At 44.8% G+C, this 17083-nt stretch overlaps 1 protein-coding gene across 4 annotated transcripts in view; it reads left to right on the top strand.

The window, feature by feature from the left end:
- Nucleotides 1-17083, top strand: part of SETD2 (SET domain containing 2, histone lysine methyltransferase) — a 93387-nt gene that overhangs the window by 64747 nt on the left and 11557 nt on the right. For 2 of the 4 annotated variants that reach the window (XM_060782705.2, XM_060782703.2), the window contains 3 exons: nucleotides 9843-9891; nucleotides 12492-12660; nucleotides 15846-16518. In XM_060782705.2, coding sequence (XP_060638688.2) covers nucleotides 9843-9891; nucleotides 12492-12660; nucleotides 15846-16518 — 891 coding nt within the window. Of the gene's footprint in view, nucleotides 1-9842; nucleotides 9892-12491; nucleotides 12661-15845; nucleotides 16519-17083 lie in introns of those variants that run through there. The other 2 variants (XM_060782704.2, XR_010910207.1) reach the window with 2 other exon arrangements.

The raw sequence follows: 17083 nt of genomic DNA, 5'->3' as shown, positions 1-17083 counted from the left end.
CCCCGAGGGCATTTTGTTCTAATAAATGTATTATGGATGCATCTGTGTCCAGAAATAAAACTGAGTTACCCTTGGCTTGCATTCCATCTGGCTCACAGTCTTCCTTTGTGTGAATGAGGTTTTTTTCCCCTTATTTTTAATTATGGGAACAGAAACCGAGCATCTGTCCCAGAGATGCAATCTTAAAATGGCTCACCTGCAGTGGCTTAATCACATTACTTATTATTGACTTATTTCACAAGGTTTCCTATACTGCTTTTCATTTAAAAAAAACTCCCCAAACAGTTCACAAGAAAAAAAATTAACATAAAACAGCAAAGAAAGGGTAAAATAATAAATATTAAAACTTTCTTTATTATTTGTTTACTTCACTTGTATACCACTCTTCTCAGCGCTTAGGCGACTCAGAGCGGTTAACAACCAATTCAACAATACAGAACAGATCATTAGTCAATTAAAACAGCAATATCAATTAATTAACATCAAAAATCAATACAGCAATAAACAAAATAACAATCCATCACGTCTCATCAATAGAATCAGCATCCACTCTCATTGTCCATTAATCCATATTCCAATAGTCAATCAGTTGAAAGCCTGTTCGAAGAGCCAGGTCTTCACTCTCTTCCGGAATGCCAGATAGGAGGGGGCCGATCTGATGCCTGTAGGAAGGGCGTTCCACAGCCGAGGGGCCACTACTGAGAAGGCCCTGTCTCTCGTCCCCGCCAGGCATGCTTGTGAGGCCGGCGGGACTGAGAGCAGGTCCTAACTGGTTCATAGGAGGAGATGTGTTCGGACAGATAGGTCGGGCCAGAACCGTTTAGGGCTTTATAGGCTAACGCCAGCACTTTGAATTATGCCCGGTAGCAAATTGGCAGCCAGTGGAGCTGGCGCAACAGAGGAGTTGTATGCTCCCTGAGTGTCGCTCCTGTTAGCAACCTGGCTGCCGATCATTGGACCATTTGAAGCTTCCGAGCAGTCTTCAGAGGCAACCCCACGTAGAGAGCATTGCAGTAGTCTATACGGGATGTGACTAGAGCGTGGACTACCGTGGCCAAGTCAGACTTCCCAAGGTACGGGTGCAGCTGGCACACAAGTTTTAGCTGTGCGAATACTCCCCTGGTCACCGCTGAAACCTGGGGTTCCAGGTTTTTAAATTTATTTTTAAAAGAGTTAACTTCCAGAATAAACAATTAGGAAAATCACCAGGAAAAAAAATGTTAAATTGGGTTGTTGTAAGTTTTTTCGGGCTGTATGGCCATGGTCTAGAGGCATTCTCTCCTGACGTTTCGCCTGCATCTATGGCAAACATCCTCAGAGGTAGTGAGGTCTGTTGGAACTCCAGCTCCAGCAGACAAGAGTCCTTTGTCCCACCCTGGTCATTCCACAGATATATAAACCCATTTTCCTAGTTCCAACAAACCACACTACCTCTGAGGATGCTTGCCATAGATGCAGGCGACACGTCAGGAGAGAATGCCTCTAGACCATGGCCATACAGCCCGAAAAAACCTACAACAACCCAGTGATTCCGGCCATGAAAGCCTTCGACAATACATTGTTAAATTGGTTTGTCATGGCTCTAAAATTTAGAGAAAGTAACACTAGTTACTAGGTCTCCCAGTGGCACAGTGAGTTAAACCGCTGAACTTGCTGACCAAAGGGATAGTGGTTCGAATCCAGGGAACGTGATGAGCACCTGCTGTTAGACCCAGTTTATGTCAACCTAGCAGTTGGAAAACATGCAAAAGTGAGTAGATCAATAGGTACTGCTTCTGCGGGGAGGTGCACCAAGCAGCCATGCTGGCCACATGACCTTGGTGGTGTCTACGGATAACGCTGGCTCTTCGGCTTAGAAATGGAGAACAGCACCACGCTAGTCGGACACAACTAGACTTAATGTTAGGGGAAACCTTTAGTTTACTTCTAACACTAGTTCAGTATTTTTTCTGTAAACTGACATTTCAAAATATTAATAATACTAATAACAGCAGCAGCAATAATAAAACTTTATTTCTGTCCTGCCCTATCTCCCCAATGGGGACTCAGGGAAATTCACAACATAATAAAATAATAATAAAAACCATGCCACCATCTCCCTAAGGGGACTTGGGGCTGCTTAATGGGACCACCCCCATCAATACAGCGTTTATTTATTTATTTATTTTTTGTATCAGGGCAACCAGACAATTGTATTACATTTCTAACAGAACAAAACAAACAGACAAAACACAAAATTTGCAAGTTTGGTAGTTGATTAAATGTCCTTTGACCAGTATCTGGCCACTTGGAGTTCTTCTGGTGTTGCCGCGAGAAGGTCCTCCATTGTGCATGTGGCAGGGCTCAGGATGCATTGCAGCAGGTGGTCTGTGGTTTGCTCTTCTCCACACTCTCATGTCGTGGATTCCACTTTGTGGCCCCATTTCTGAAGGTTGGCTTTGCATCTCGTGGTGTCAGAGCGCAGTCTGTTCAGCGCCTTCCAAGTCGCCCAGTATTCTGTGTGCTCAGGGGGGAGTCTCTCATTGGGTGTCAGCCATTGGTTGAGGTTCTGGGTTTGAGCCTGCCACTTTTGAACTCTCGCTTGCTGGGGTGTTCCAGCGAGTGTCTCTGTAGATCTTAAAAAACTATTTCTTGATTTACGTCGTTGATGTGCTGGCTGATACCCAAACAAGGGATGAGCTGGAGATGTCTCTGCCTTGGTCCTTTCACTATTGGTTGCTATTTCCCGGCGGATGTCAGGTGGTGCAATACTGGCTAGACAGTGTAATTTCTCCAGTGGTGTAGGGCGCAGACAACCCGTGATAATGTGGCATGTCTCATTCAGAGCCACATCCACTGTTTTAGCGTGGTGAGATGTGTTCCACACTGGGCATGCATACTCAGCAGCAGGGTAGCATAGCACAAGGGCAGATGTCTTCACTGTGTCTGGTTGTGATCCCCAGGTTGTGCCAGTCAGCTTTTGTATATTGTTTCTAGCACCCACTTTTTGCTTGATATTCAGGCAGTGCTATCAATACAGTAAAACAATATAACACAAGAACACAACAGAAAATAAGAAAATAAAATAACATAAGATACAAAAACCAATATAAATAAATATCAGCACAACAATGTAAAATCAGAACATTAAAACACTGAAAATAGTTACAGTGGGCAGGCAAGCATACAGCGGCAAACATTCGATTCCGTAAAATGTGGCCAAATAAATAAGAAAACCATAAATCAATTAACAACATATTAGACATCAAGGATATAATAATAAATATAACCTCACAAAATTAGCTATTTGCGAAGGGGCTGCGGTGGCACAGCGAGTTAAACCGCTGAGCTGCTGAAAATGTCGGCAGTTCAAATCTGTGGGATTGGGTTAGGGTTAGGGTAAGCAAAGTGGCTCATTTACTTCCAATCCTTCAAAATGGATTTTTAGGGACAATTGTGTCCATCACCTTGCCTATTTCCCTATTCCAAAGATTAACCAAGGGTTTAACTGGATCACATAATGGAGCAGTTCCTTGATCAGGCATTTTGAAGCTGTTTGGGCCTTCAACTCCCAGAATTCCTGACCATTGAACAAGCTGGCTAGAGTTTTTGAGAGCTGGAAGCCCAAACAACTGGAGGGCCACAGTTTGAGAATGCCTGATCCGGAACCCTAAGTAGAGCATCTTAGTCAACAATAAGTCAGTCCTTCACCTCTGTAGAGGCTCTGAATCCCAGTGAATCTAAACTCCACCAGGTAGTCAACAGTCCGTGACAAAAGAACTAGAGAAAGTTCTTCCAAAGCCAGGTCACCATCATCCTGCATGGTGCAAAAAACCAAGATTAGAGTTGGCTCTGCAGCATGACAGTTAGTAGATGTTCTGGAAGTAGACCCATGTTTCTTATGGCAGACATGAAGTCTTGAGCTGCGCCCAACAAAATGGTCTCAGCATGGATGTTGAAGTCTCACAGCAGATCTGGAGGAAGGTGCTCCGACAAGACAGTCAAGATCAACTCAGAAAGGGAGACTTAAATATCAGGGTTCCTCAGGGTTCCTATTATTCCCCTGCTACCCACCTTTACATCCAGGTTTGCTCATAGTTGCTCTGGACCGGTTCACATGCAGCATTGTCCTGCTGCTTCTGGGTGTTGACCTTTTGCAGTTGACACGATGCAAATAAAATTCATTGTCAGAACAGGCTTTTAACAGAATGGACCCGTTTCTAGGACTTTGGCAACTTTCTTTAGAGCCATTTGACAGAAAGTTGTCAGCAAGTGTGCAGAAGTTTTGTGAAAGCAACTATTTCTCATGAAAATCAGATTCCAGAGAGGTGAAACATACACTAAAAAATGGAATGCTAGGCGTATTGAGATCCAATATGGCTATGAAGTATCCGAGACAGCGGGCACGTCAGAATCCTGGTTAAGAGCAATACACCAAGTTCTTCATTCATTACAAATATTTTTAATCTCCTCACTAGGGCACAGAAGCAGTATATTGTTTCATTTCAGCTAGAATTCACCTTGCTCAATCACTCACTAGGAAGCCAAGTGTAGTAATAAATGGTTTATTGTTAAAGCACACACAGTAAAAGAGTAAAAAATCCAAATATATAAATCTAGAAAGATAAATCTCCAATGCAAAGGTTAAAGCATGAACATTAATCCAAGGTGCATGGAACAAACATGAGCTTGATTAATCCAAGAGACAAGGAACAAAACATGAGCTTGAGTAGTCCAAGAAACAAAGAACAAAACATGAGCTTGAGTCCAGGGTAAAATCCCCAAGACTGGTAGCAAAAACTGACTAGAAAATTTGGCTTGAAGCTAAGATAGGACCAGGAACAAGGCAGGAGCTTCTTGCTCTATTTCAAGTGTTTCTCAACCTGGGGGTCGGGACCCCTGGAGGGGTCACGAGGGAGTGTCAGAGGGGTCGCCAAACACCATCAGAAAACACAGTATCTTCTGTTGGTCATGGGAGTTCTGTGTGAGAAGTTTGACCCAATTCTATCATTGGTGGGGTTCTGAATGCTCTGTGATTGTAGGTGAACTATAAATCCCAGCAACTACAACTCCCAAATGTCAAAGTATTTTCCCCAAACTCCACCAGTGTTCACATTTGGGCATATTGAGTATTCGTGCCAATTTTGGTTCTGATCCATCATTGTTTGAGTCCACGGATGTAGGTGAACTACAACTCCCAAACTCAACATCAATGCCCATCAAATCCTGCTAGTGTTTTCTGTTGGTCATGGGAGTCCTGTGTGCCAAGTTTGCTTCAATTCCATCGATGGTGCAGTTCAGAGTGCTCTTTGATTGTAGGTGAACTATAAATCCCAGCAATTACAACTCCCAAATGACAAAATCCCCCCAACCCCACCAGCATTCAAATTTGGGCGTTTTGGGTATTTGTGCCAAATTTGGTCCAACGAATGAAAATGCATCCTGCATATAAGATATTTACATGATGATTCATAACAGTAGCAAAATTACAGTTGCGAAGTAGCAATAATGTTGTGGTTGGGGGTCACCACCACACGAGGAACTGTCTTAAGGGGTTGTGGCATTAGGAAGGTTGAGAAACACTGCTCTTTTTGCTAGGTTGCTTGATCTGAGACCTGAGAGCTATTCTTTCCCTAGTTAAGGTCAGAAATGCATGAAAGCATTCCGTTGGCCTTGAGAAGTTTCTCTCGGCCTCTGCCTCCTTTTCCCACGGCTCGGCTTGCACCTGGAATCCATCCTCTGCAGGAGCAGTCCAAACTCCCTGCCTCCCTTAACCCCCTGCCTCCCTTCTCTGTCTGTCAGCTTCTTAGAATCATAGAATCATAGAATCAAAGAGTTGGAAGAGACCTCATGGGCCATCCAGTCCAACCCCATTCTGCCAAGAAGCAGGAATATTGCATTCAAATCACCCCTGACAGATGGCCATCCAGCCTCTGCTTAAAAGCTTCCAAAAAAGGAGCCTCCACCACACTCCGGGGCAGAGAGTTCCACTGCTGAACAGCTCTCACAGTCAGGAAGTTCTTCCTCATGTTCAGATGGAATCTCCTCTCTTGTAGTTTGAAGCCATTGTTCCATTGCGTCCTAGTCTCCAGGGAAGCAGAAAACAAGCTTGCTCCCTCCTCCCTGTGGCTTCCTCTCACATATTTATACATGGCTATCGTATCTCCTCTCAGCCTTCTCTTCTTCAGGCTAAACATGCCCAGCTCCTTAAGCCGCTCCTCATAGGGCTTGTTCTCCAGACCCTTGATCATTTTAGTCGCCCTCCTCTGGACACATTCCAGCTTGTCAATATCTCTCTTGAATTGTGGTGCCCAGAATTGGACACAATATTCCAGGTGTGGTCTAACCAAAGCGGAATAGAGCATGGGGAGCATGACTTCCTTAGATTTAGACACTATGCTCCTGTTGATGCAGGCCAACATCCCATTGGCTTTTTTTGCCGCCACATCACATTGTTGGCTCATGTTTAACTTGTTGTCCACGAGGACTCCAAGATCTTTTTCACACATACTGCTTCTGGTGTTGCTGCAAGAAGGTCCTCCATGGTGCATGTGGTAGGGGTCAGGTTGCATTGCAGCAAGTGGTTTGTGGTTTGCTCTTCTCCGCACTCGTATGCTGTGGACTCCACTTTGTGGCCCCATTTCTTAAGGTTGGCTCTGCATCTCGTGGTGCCAGAGCGCAGTCTGTTCAGTGCCTTCCAAGTCGCCCAGTTTTCTGTGTGCCCAGGAGGGAGTCTCTCATTTGGTATCAGCCATGGATTGAGGTTCTGGGTTTGAGCCTGCCACTTTTGGACTCTTGCTTGCTGGGGTGTTCCAGCGAGTGTCTCTGTAGATCTTAGAAAACTATTTCTTGATTTAAGTTGTTGACATGCTGGCTGATGCCCAAACAGGGGATGAGCTGGAGACGTCTCTGCCTTGGTCCTTTCACTATTGGCTGCTACTTCCTGGCGGATGTCAGGTGGTGCAATACCGGCTAAGCAGTGTAATTTCTCCAGTGGTGTAGGGCACCCCATGATAATGCGGCATGTCTCATTAAGACCCACATCCACTGTTTTAACGTGGTGAGATGTGTTCCACCCTGGGCATGCGTACTCAGCAGCAGAGTAGCATAGCGCAAGGGCAGATGTCTTCACTGTGTCTGGTTGTGATCCCCAGGTTGTGCCAGTCAGCTTTCGCATGATATTGTTTCTAGCGCCCACTTTTTGCTTTATGTTCAGGCAGTGCTTCTTGTAGGTCAGAGCACGGTCCAGAGTGACTCCCAGGGATTTGGGTGTGCTGCAATGCTCCAGTGGGATTCCTTCCCAGGTAATAATCCTCAGAGCTCGGGATGCTTGTCTGTTCTTGAGGTGAAAAGCACATGTCTGTGTTTTAGATGGATAAGGGATCAGCTGGCTTTCCCTGTAGTAGGCAGTAAGAGCACCTAGAGCTCTTACTCTCCCTATAAGATCATTTTTTTCCCATTCTAAATGTCAAAATCCTCCCTAAATGTTCATTTACTGGCAGTAAAGCCTTGAAGATAAAACATTCCAGGATTGTTCATAGGTTTCCAAGAAATAACAAGTTTGAACTCTGGCCTTTGTGGGATTTCTTTCCATCTGTGACTCTTTTTCACATATGGACTGAACAGCTGGGATTTGAGGAAGTTTGAGGCAGAATGCCTGAGAAAAATCCATCAGATAGAGTAACCCTGTCACCAGTATTTTAAACACATATTTCTTTTCATCTATTGCGCTCTCTCTCTATCTCTCTCTCTCTCTCTCACACACACACACACACACACACACACACACACACACAGAGGCCTTTTCAAAGTGTTGTAGATTTAATTTGAACTTGACTTTTATCTTGGGGATTATTATTATTATTATTATTATTATTATTAAAAACTTTTATATCCCGATCTTCTCACCTCCGTAGAGGGACTCAGACCGGCTTACAGCAAGGATTAAATGCTACTAATACAAGTTAAAACATCATACAACAATACAAGATTAAAATACATATAGATAAAATACACATATACCAAATTGCCAAGGCAAAATCATGTCCAACTCAGTCCGCATATGTGGTCACTCACTTTGGTCTGTAACCAGTCTCAGCTATTCTGGGAATGCTTCATTTCATAACCAGAATTTCACTAGCTTCCTGAAGGACAAGAGGGAGGGGGCAGATCTAATCTCACTTGGGAGAGAGTTCCATAGCCGAGGGGCCACCACAGAGAAGGCCCTGTCTCTCGTTCCCACCAAACGCGCTTGCGAAGGGATCAAATTGTGATGACCACAACCCCTGCCTGTCATGAAATGAGAGAATTTGAAGAGTGGGAACAAGGGGCTCCACATGAAACTCTTGCTGTAGTAGCAGCTTTAAATAATATCATCAAGCCAATACTCTCTAATGTGAGCAGACTGAACGTCATGAATGACTTTTCAAAAACTTTGAAGCATATTACCATATCCTGTTCTCTCTCCTTGGAGAAGCACCTGTCAGGCCAGACCCTGCTTTCCTGCATCCTGCCAACGTATAGTTCCATAACTTCCATAACGCCATAACTTCAAAATGCCAAAACTTCTTCCCTAAGAACAATGCCAAGGACCAGATCTCTGTTTTCCATACAGCAGAACCTGACTCCCTGCACGAAATCTAAGACTCCAAAAGCGCACTTCTTCCTCTTTCCTTGAGAAAGAAACCCCAAAGTGACCAGACTGCTTTCATGCAAATCTGCCACTATCCATAAGTACACTATCTCTCTCCTTCCCATGGAGCAGAGCATAGCGGGTGAACAGTTGTCTGTCACACTTCAAGCATTATTAGATTGAGTCTTTCATAGGAATATTCCGTTGATGTCATCCCAAAGTTGTAAATTAGTAATAGACGTCTTCCATCCTGGATCCATCTCAGTTTCCTGGCCAGATGTTGGTCTTCTTGATTGGTGTTGATCTTATGTTGACTTCCTTCTTAACATTGTAAACATTTCTGTTATCACTGCCCCAATTCTTATCAGAGTTTATTTTTCACCGTCCATTTGTGACACTAATGAAGTATGTATTGTCAAAGGCTTTCATGGCCGGAATCACTCAGTTCTTGTGGGTTTTTTTCGGGCTATATGGCCATGTTCTAGAGGCATTTCTCCTGACGTTTCGCCTGCATCTATGGCAAGCATCCTCAGAGGTGAGGACCTCACCTCTGAGGATGCTTGCCATAGATGCAGGCGAAACGTCAGGAGAAATGCCTCTAGAACATGGCCATATAGCCCGAAAAACCCCACAAGAACTGACTAATGAAGTACTTCCTCATTCTTTGCATAGTTGATGGAGAATTTTAGGGAATGTAAATATGTAAATATGGCAGCATTGGTTTGTTTTCTTGGTGAAACATAATAAAGGTTGAGTATCCTTTCTCTGAAAGGCATTTCGGATTTATCCAAATTTGGGAACATTTGCGTATAATTACTGTTTCCAATCATTTTATACACAAAGCCTGAAGGTCATTTTCCATTTGTTATTTTAAATGAGTGTGTTCATTGAACCATCAGAAAGCAACAGGAGCACCATCTCAGCCACAAATTTCAGATATTTGATGTATGCTTTATTGATTCTATCCCAGTTGGCAGAGGGTGGAAGAGGATGTGTTCCAGCTCACAGCTCATTCCTGGTCCCCCCCAAAAAGGGTTTAGAAAATACTTTGAAGGCAGCCAAATCTTGAGATCTTTTATGGGCAATCCTCACATTCTGTCCCTAGCAAAAGGGACCAGATTTTGTTGTGGTGGCATGACCACCCCATTCCTTTATGTGGCATAGTCATATGAATGTGTTTGCTTGTGTGGGTAGCAGAACCTGACTACAATATTGTGTTGTGTTTTAATAGGAGGTTTACCGGATCCCAAAGAAGAGTCAAGTGGAAAAGGAGACCACCGGTATGTGCTCAAATGTTGCCTTTTCCTTGTGAAAACATAAATAAGTGAAGAGGCTGCTGGGAGAGAGGGAAAACAGGACTTCATTGAAATATAAATTCAGTGAAGTGAGATGCAACTTTCGTACGAACTCTCCAATTTAACTCTCAATGCTGGTACAATTTGGTTGGAAAGTGTTATTGTCCTTCCCATTCCCATTTCAATGCTGCCTTTTTGTGGCTTCACTGACATCATCCCAGGGTCTGACTTGACCCTGACCGATTTCAGAGCTAAGAAAAGTTCCTCTTTTGGACTACCACCTCCCATAGTCAGTTTCAAAAACTGACTATATGGTGGGAATGAACACCAAGATTTTAAGGCACCCTGTCCTCAGCTCAGTCTGCTGTGATGTCCTTGATGGAGACCATTCATCTAGAATGTAGTCTTCCCCTTTTCCAGCGGTCTTCTGAATCCCTATGCCAGTGTTTCTCAACCTGGGGGTCGGGACCCGGGGGGGGGGGGGGTCGTGAGGATGTGTCAGAGGGGTCGCCAAAAGCCATCAGAAAATACAGTACTTTCTGTTCGTCATGGGGGTTTTCTGTGAGAAGTTTGGCCCAATGCTATCTTGGTGGGTTTCAGAGTGCTCTTTGATTGTAGGTGAACGATAAATCCCAGCAACTACTCAAATCGTAAGGTCTGTTTTCTCCGAACTCCACTACTGTTCACATTTGGGCATATTGAGTATCCATGCCAAGTTTGGTACAGATCCACCATTGTTTGAGTCCACAGTATCCTCTAGATGTAAGTGAACTACAACTCCCAAGCTCAAGGTCGATGCCCACCTAACCCTTCCAGTATTATCTGTTGGTCATGGGAGTTCTGTGTGCTAAGTTTGGTTCAATTCTATCATTGGTAGAGTTCAGAATGCTCTTTGATTGTAGGTGAACTATAAATCTCAGCAACTACAACTCCCAAATGACAAAATCAATCCTCCCCCCAACCCCACCAGTACTCAAATTTGGGTGAATCGGGTATTTGTGCCAAATTTGGCCCAGTGAATGAAAATACATCCTGCAGATCAGATATTTACATGACGATTCATAACAGAACCAAATTTTCAGTTATGAAGTAGCAACGAAAATAATGTTATGGTTGAGTGTCACCACAACATGGGGAACTGTATTAAGGGGTCGCGGGATTAGGAAGGTTGAGAACCACTGCCCTATGCCTTCTCACAATACAGCCAGAGTATGCCAGCCTCTGTTTAGTGATCTTGGGTTCTAGGAAAATTCAGTCTTGATTTACTATAGGACCCTTTTATTTATCTATCTATGATAGCCATAGAACTTTCCTCCAGCACCATATTTGGAAATAAGATATCATGGACCTTAATCATAAGTGATGCTAAATGATGAACTATCCAGTGTTATGCTCGTCTGTGCACATTCAGAAGAAGACCTTCAAGCCACTCTAAACACCTTTGCAGAAGCATACTAGAAGCTCGGCCTGTCATTGAACATTGAGAAAATCGAAGTGCTCTTCCAGCAGTCACCAGCCAACCCCTCTCCAATGCCAGAAATACGGCTTAATGGTGTCACATTAGAAAATGTGGACCATTTCCACTCCCCTGGCAGCCACCTTTCCACCAAAGTCAACATTGACACTGAAATGCAACACCGCCTGAGCTCTGCGAGTGCAGCATTTTTCCAAATGAAGCAGAGAGTGTTTAAGGACTGGGCATCTGTAGGGAGACCAAGGTGCTTGTTTATAAAGCTATTGTCCTCCCAACCCTGCTATACGCCTGCGAAATGTGGACTTTCTATAGACGTCCACATGCAACTCCTGGAACGATCCATCAGCATTGCCTCCAAAAAAAATCCTGCAAATCTCTTGGGAAGACAAGCAGACAAACGTCAGCGTGCTGGAAGAAGCAAAGGCCACCAGCATTGAAGAGATGGTCCTCCGCCATCAACTCCGCTGGACCAGCCACGCCCGGATGCCCGAGCATCGTCTCCCAAAGCAATTGCTCTACTCCGAACTCAAGAACAGAAAACAGAATGTTGGAGGACAGGAAAAGAGATTTAAAGACGGACTTAAAGCCAGCCTTAAAAACTCTGGCATAGACACCGAGTACTGGGAAGCCCTGGCCCGTGAGCGCTCCAGTTGGAGGTCAGCTGTGACCAGCAGTGCTGCAGAATTTGAAGAGGCACGAATGGAGGGCGAAAGAGAGAAACGTGCCAAGAGGAAGGTGCATCAAGCTAACCCTCATCGGGACCGCCTTCCACCTGGAAGCCAATGCCCTCACTGCGGGAGAAGATGCAGGTCAAGAATAGGGCTTCACAGCCATCTACGGACCCACCCTGGAGGATTATCCTACTCGAACAACGAGGGATCACCTAAGTAAGTAGTGCTCTTGATATCTCATGGAGTTCACTGAGAGTTGTGCTTACACCAAAGATAATCTTCCTTAATGTTAACGGAAATGTACCGTGGTAACGTTCTGTTTTGACCAGGATTTGTTGGGGTTTCGTTTTCTCCATCAACCCATTCCCCAATTTTGGGGCAGAGTTAAGCCCCCGATGCATGACCTGTATGTGTTGACCATGTCTGTCCATTTTTGACAGCAGATCGTGGGCGAGAAACGGCAGGACGAGACCCCGCTTCGACCCCGAAAAACCTGAGCCGAGAACGAGACCCTGAAAGGCAAAGTCAGAGCAAGGAAAAGAAGAGGCGCAGGGATTCTTTGTCTCCTCCTTCGGCCTATGAGCGAGGCACCAAGCGACCGGATGACAGGTGCGTTCTGCTTCCCTGAAACATCTTCATTAATTTTTGGAAACATCTCTAATGCACAAATATAAGTGATTACTCTGTTCTCAATACTATGTGAGCACAGTTGTCCCTCTGTAGTTGTAGTTTTGACTTTTGAGGATTTAAACAGTTGTGGATTTGATAAAAAATGTTTTCTCTGGAAATCTGTAGGTCCCTCCAGTGTGACTTATGGTCAGATTCCAGATAGTCAGAATCTCTAGGTCCTCCAATCCAAAACAGTCATACTGGAAAACCTAGAAATTCCTAAAGTTGTGTTCTCTCACATTCAAAAAAAAATTAGCAAATTCTTTATTTGCTCTTTTTAGCTTTCATGGGGGTCCTGTGCCCCAGTAGTTTTATTTATTTATTTATTTATTATTTACTATAGAATCATAGAATCAAAGAGTTGGAAGAGACCTCATGGGCCATCCAGTCCAACCCCATTCTGCCAAGAAACAGGAATATTGCATTCAGATCACCCCTGACAGATGGCCACCCAGCCTCTGTTTAAAAGCTTCCAAAGAAGGAGCCTCCACCACACTCTGGGGCAGAGAGTTCCACTGCTGAACGGCTCTCACAGTCAGGAAGAGCTGTATTTGTATACTATATTTGTGTATCGCCCTTGTCAGCCCTTAGGTGACTCAAAGTGGTTTACAAATGTCAACGATTCAGTGCCCAAAAACACCATAAACATTTAAAAACATTAACACATAATATAAAACCATAACAAGAATACTAAAAGCATCATTTGCATCTCCTAATAAAAACATTGTCATCATCATCATCCTCATTATCTTATGTCCAGAACACACTACTGGAATGAGTTGGGCACATTAGTTATGGTGAAACTTGCACCACATTCATTTGAATAGAACTACCCTAAGCATGACACATTGTGGGCTTTCCCTTTCTGCCTTGTTTACCTCGATATATTAGGTGAGTTTTTGAATTCAATGGCCTGCCCATCATCTTCCCGCCATTTATTTGGATGCGCGCCCTCTCTGTTTTGTTAAAAGTGTTCATGGAATAGTTTTCAAGTTAATGTAACTATTCAATAGGGCAAGGTTCAAAAGATACACAGATAGCCAGCAGTTCCAGAGGACAGAATGTATATTATTATTATTATTATTATTATTATTATTATTATTATTATTTTCATTTATTTATATCCCAGTTTCCTGTCTTAAAATATGACTTGCAGTAGTGAACGGTGCAGTTCTTCCCATATCAGTCATAGGTTTGTCAAGAAAATGGCTCCCAGGGTAATTCTGTTTCGTCTTCGTGGTGTCTGTGAAATTGCACATATGACTCAGACCTCTTAATGGACTACAAACTTACCTTATTGTCTTTGCGGCTTTACTGACCCTGACCGACAACCCTAATTGGATCGCCATATCAGGCTAGTCACCCCCGTGCCCCTTCCTAAGCTTGATCATGGCTTCCACTTTATTTTTCAAGAAGTGCGGTCAGTGCTTGTGGGGGGAAACTCCCCACATCCAACGGCCACGCCATGTGCTTGCTATGTCTCGGGGAAAGCCACGTAATGCAATCCTGCCATGTCTGCCAGGCCTTTATCCCCAAAGCCGTGAAGACAATAGGATCACTGTGTTCTTGTAGGTTTTTCCGGGCTGTATGGCCATGTTCTAGAGGCATTCTCTCCTGACGTTTCACCTGCATCTGTGACAAGCATCCTCAGAGGTAGTGAGGTCTGTTGAAACTAGGAAAATGGGTTTATATATCTGTGGAATAATGTCTAGGGTGGGATAAAGAACTCTTGTCTGTTGGAGCTAGGTGTGAATGTTTCAGCTGACCACCTTGATTAGCATTTGATGGCCTGGCAGTTGTTTGGTGTGGATTGTTGGTGCCTGGGGCAATCTTTTGTTGAGAGGTGATTAGATGCCCCTGATTGTTTCCCCTCTGTTGTTTTGCTGTTGTAATTTTAGAGTTTTTTTAATACTGGTAGCCAGATTTTGTTCATTTTCATGACTTCATTTTCATGAAAAAACCTACAACAACCCAGTGATTCTGGCCATGAAAGCCTTTGACAATACTTGTTGGCTTGTTGGTGCCTTAGTCAGCCATAGCAGAGCACCTGATTAACCAACCTGGACACAGAATATTATTCGAGAACACAGAAATGCTGGACCACTCTAACAACCACCATGTCAGGCTACACAGAGAAGCCATTGAAATCCACAAGCATGTGGACAATTTCAACAGAAAGGAGAAAACCATGAAAATGAACAAAATCTGGCTACCAGTATTAAAAAAACTCTAAAATTACAACAGCACAACAACAGAGAGGAAACAATGAGGGACATCTAATCACCTCTCAACAAAAGGTTGCCCCAGGCACTCACAAGCCACACCAAACAACTGCCAGGCCATCAAATGCTAATCAAGGTGGTCAGTTAATAATAATATTAATAAACCTTTATTTATACCCCGTTACCATCTCCCGAAGGACTCGGTGCGGCTTATAAGAGCTGAAACATTCACACCTAGCTCCAGCAGACAAGAGTTCTTTGTCCCACCCTGTTCATTCCACAGATATATAAACCCATTTTCCTAGTTCCAACAGACCTCACTACCTCTGAGGATGCTTGCCATAGATGTAGGCGAAACGTCAGGAGAGAATGCTTCTAGAACATGGCCATATAGCCCAAAAAAACCCTAGAACAACCTAGTGAACAACTCAGAAAGCCTTTGACAATGCAATAGGATCAGTTTGTAATCCAGTAAGAAGTCCAAGTCATAGATACTGTTCCCTCACTACTTCGCTGCTCGCTTTTCGTGGACTCACTGTTTCGCGGGTTTTCGCTTCCCAGTTTATGAGTGGTTGCCATTGCCCAGAGCAACCTCCTGGCAACGATAGAGTATGGAAAGGGGTTTCACCCTTCCCCTCTGGAAAATCAAGAGAAATTGCAAAGCAAAGCAGATATAGCTAGCAAAAAAAGGGTGTGTGTGGTGCTTTTAAATCTCTCCTCGCTTCTACCTGACCTTCGGAACCTGATATACATATATAGCGTCCGTACTTCACGGATTTTCACTTTTCGCGGGTGGTCCTGGAACATAACACCCGTGATAAGTGAGGGAACACTGTATGCGAATTTCACAGATCACCACTCGGAAGTCACAGGTAAGCAGCTCGTTCTTCCTTGTTCTCCCAGGTACGACACACCAGCAGCCAGCTCGAAAAAGAAAGTCCGGATCAAGGACCGCAACAAGCTCTCCACGGAAGAGCGGCGGAAGCTCTTTGAGCAGGAGGTGGCCCAGCGTGAAGCCCAGAAGCAGCAGCAGCAGATGCAGAGCCTGGGCATGGCCTCCCCGCTCCCCTACGACCCCTTGGCCTACAGCGCTGCCCAACACGCCTTCATGGGCTACCCGCCTGGTTACCCCATGCAGTCCTACGTAGACCCCACCAACCCCAACGCTGGGAAGGTGCTCCTCCCCACGCCCAGCCTGGACCCCATGTGCTCCCCGGCGGCCTACGACCCCCAGACTCTGGTGGGGCACCCCATTGAGACCACCCTGGCCGCCCCACAACCCGTGCCCATTGTCCAACACGTAGCCACAGCCCTGGAGGTCTCCACCCCGCAGTACGTGGCCCAGGGCGACTCCGTCGTCCACCAGGAGACCAGCGGCGTCACGGTCTTGCCGGTGTCGGCCCCCGTGCAAGGACAGAGCTACGGTGTCTGGGATTCCAGCCAGCAGACCGTGGCCATGCAGCCCCCCTATTCCCCGGCTCAGACACAGCCCGCCATATACTACCAAGGGCAAGCGTGTCAGGCCGTTTATGGGGTGACGTCGCCGTATTCGCAGACCGCATCACCGATTGTACAGGTACGTGTCTGTGTGAAAGTGCAATGGGAGGGGTCCGAGGGGCACATCGGTTACAGATTGCTCGGTTACATGATTGCTTGGAGAGTCGAATTGCTGCAAAATAGGAAGTGATCAGAACCATAGAGTCATAGAATTATAGAGCTGGAAGCGACCCCAAGGGCCATCTAGGTTCATCTCCGTTCTGCCGTGCAGGGAAAGCACAATCAAATCACCCCTGACAGATGGCCATCCAGCCTTCTTTTAAAAGCTTCCAATGAAGGCGCTTCAACAACACTCTGGGGCAGAGAGTTCCACTGTTGGACAGCTCGTACAGAAAGTTATTCCTTTTTTAAAATATATATTTTTTATTATTTTATCATGGTTCAATACATTTGTTATACATTGTTTGTTTTACAGCAGATACATACGATTCAATACAACCCACCATACTTTTGGCATCTGCTGTTATTTTTCTGCTTATACATATTATCTATCCCTCACCGCTGTGCTTCCCTCTCACCCTCCCAAGCCACGGCTTTTACATGTCATCCATCCAAAATTTCAATTCTTCTTGTGGAGGTAACTT

This window comes from Anolis sagrei, chromosome 6 (assembly GCF_037176765.1).
Source record: "Anolis sagrei isolate rAnoSag1 chromosome 6, rAnoSag1.mat, whole genome shotgun sequence".
Taxonomy (NCBI): Eukaryota; Metazoa; Chordata; class Lepidosauria; order Squamata; family Dactyloidae; genus Anolis; species Anolis sagrei.
The sequence above is the reverse complement of the archived record's forward strand: the minus strand, read 5'-3'. Positions and strand labels throughout refer to the sequence as shown.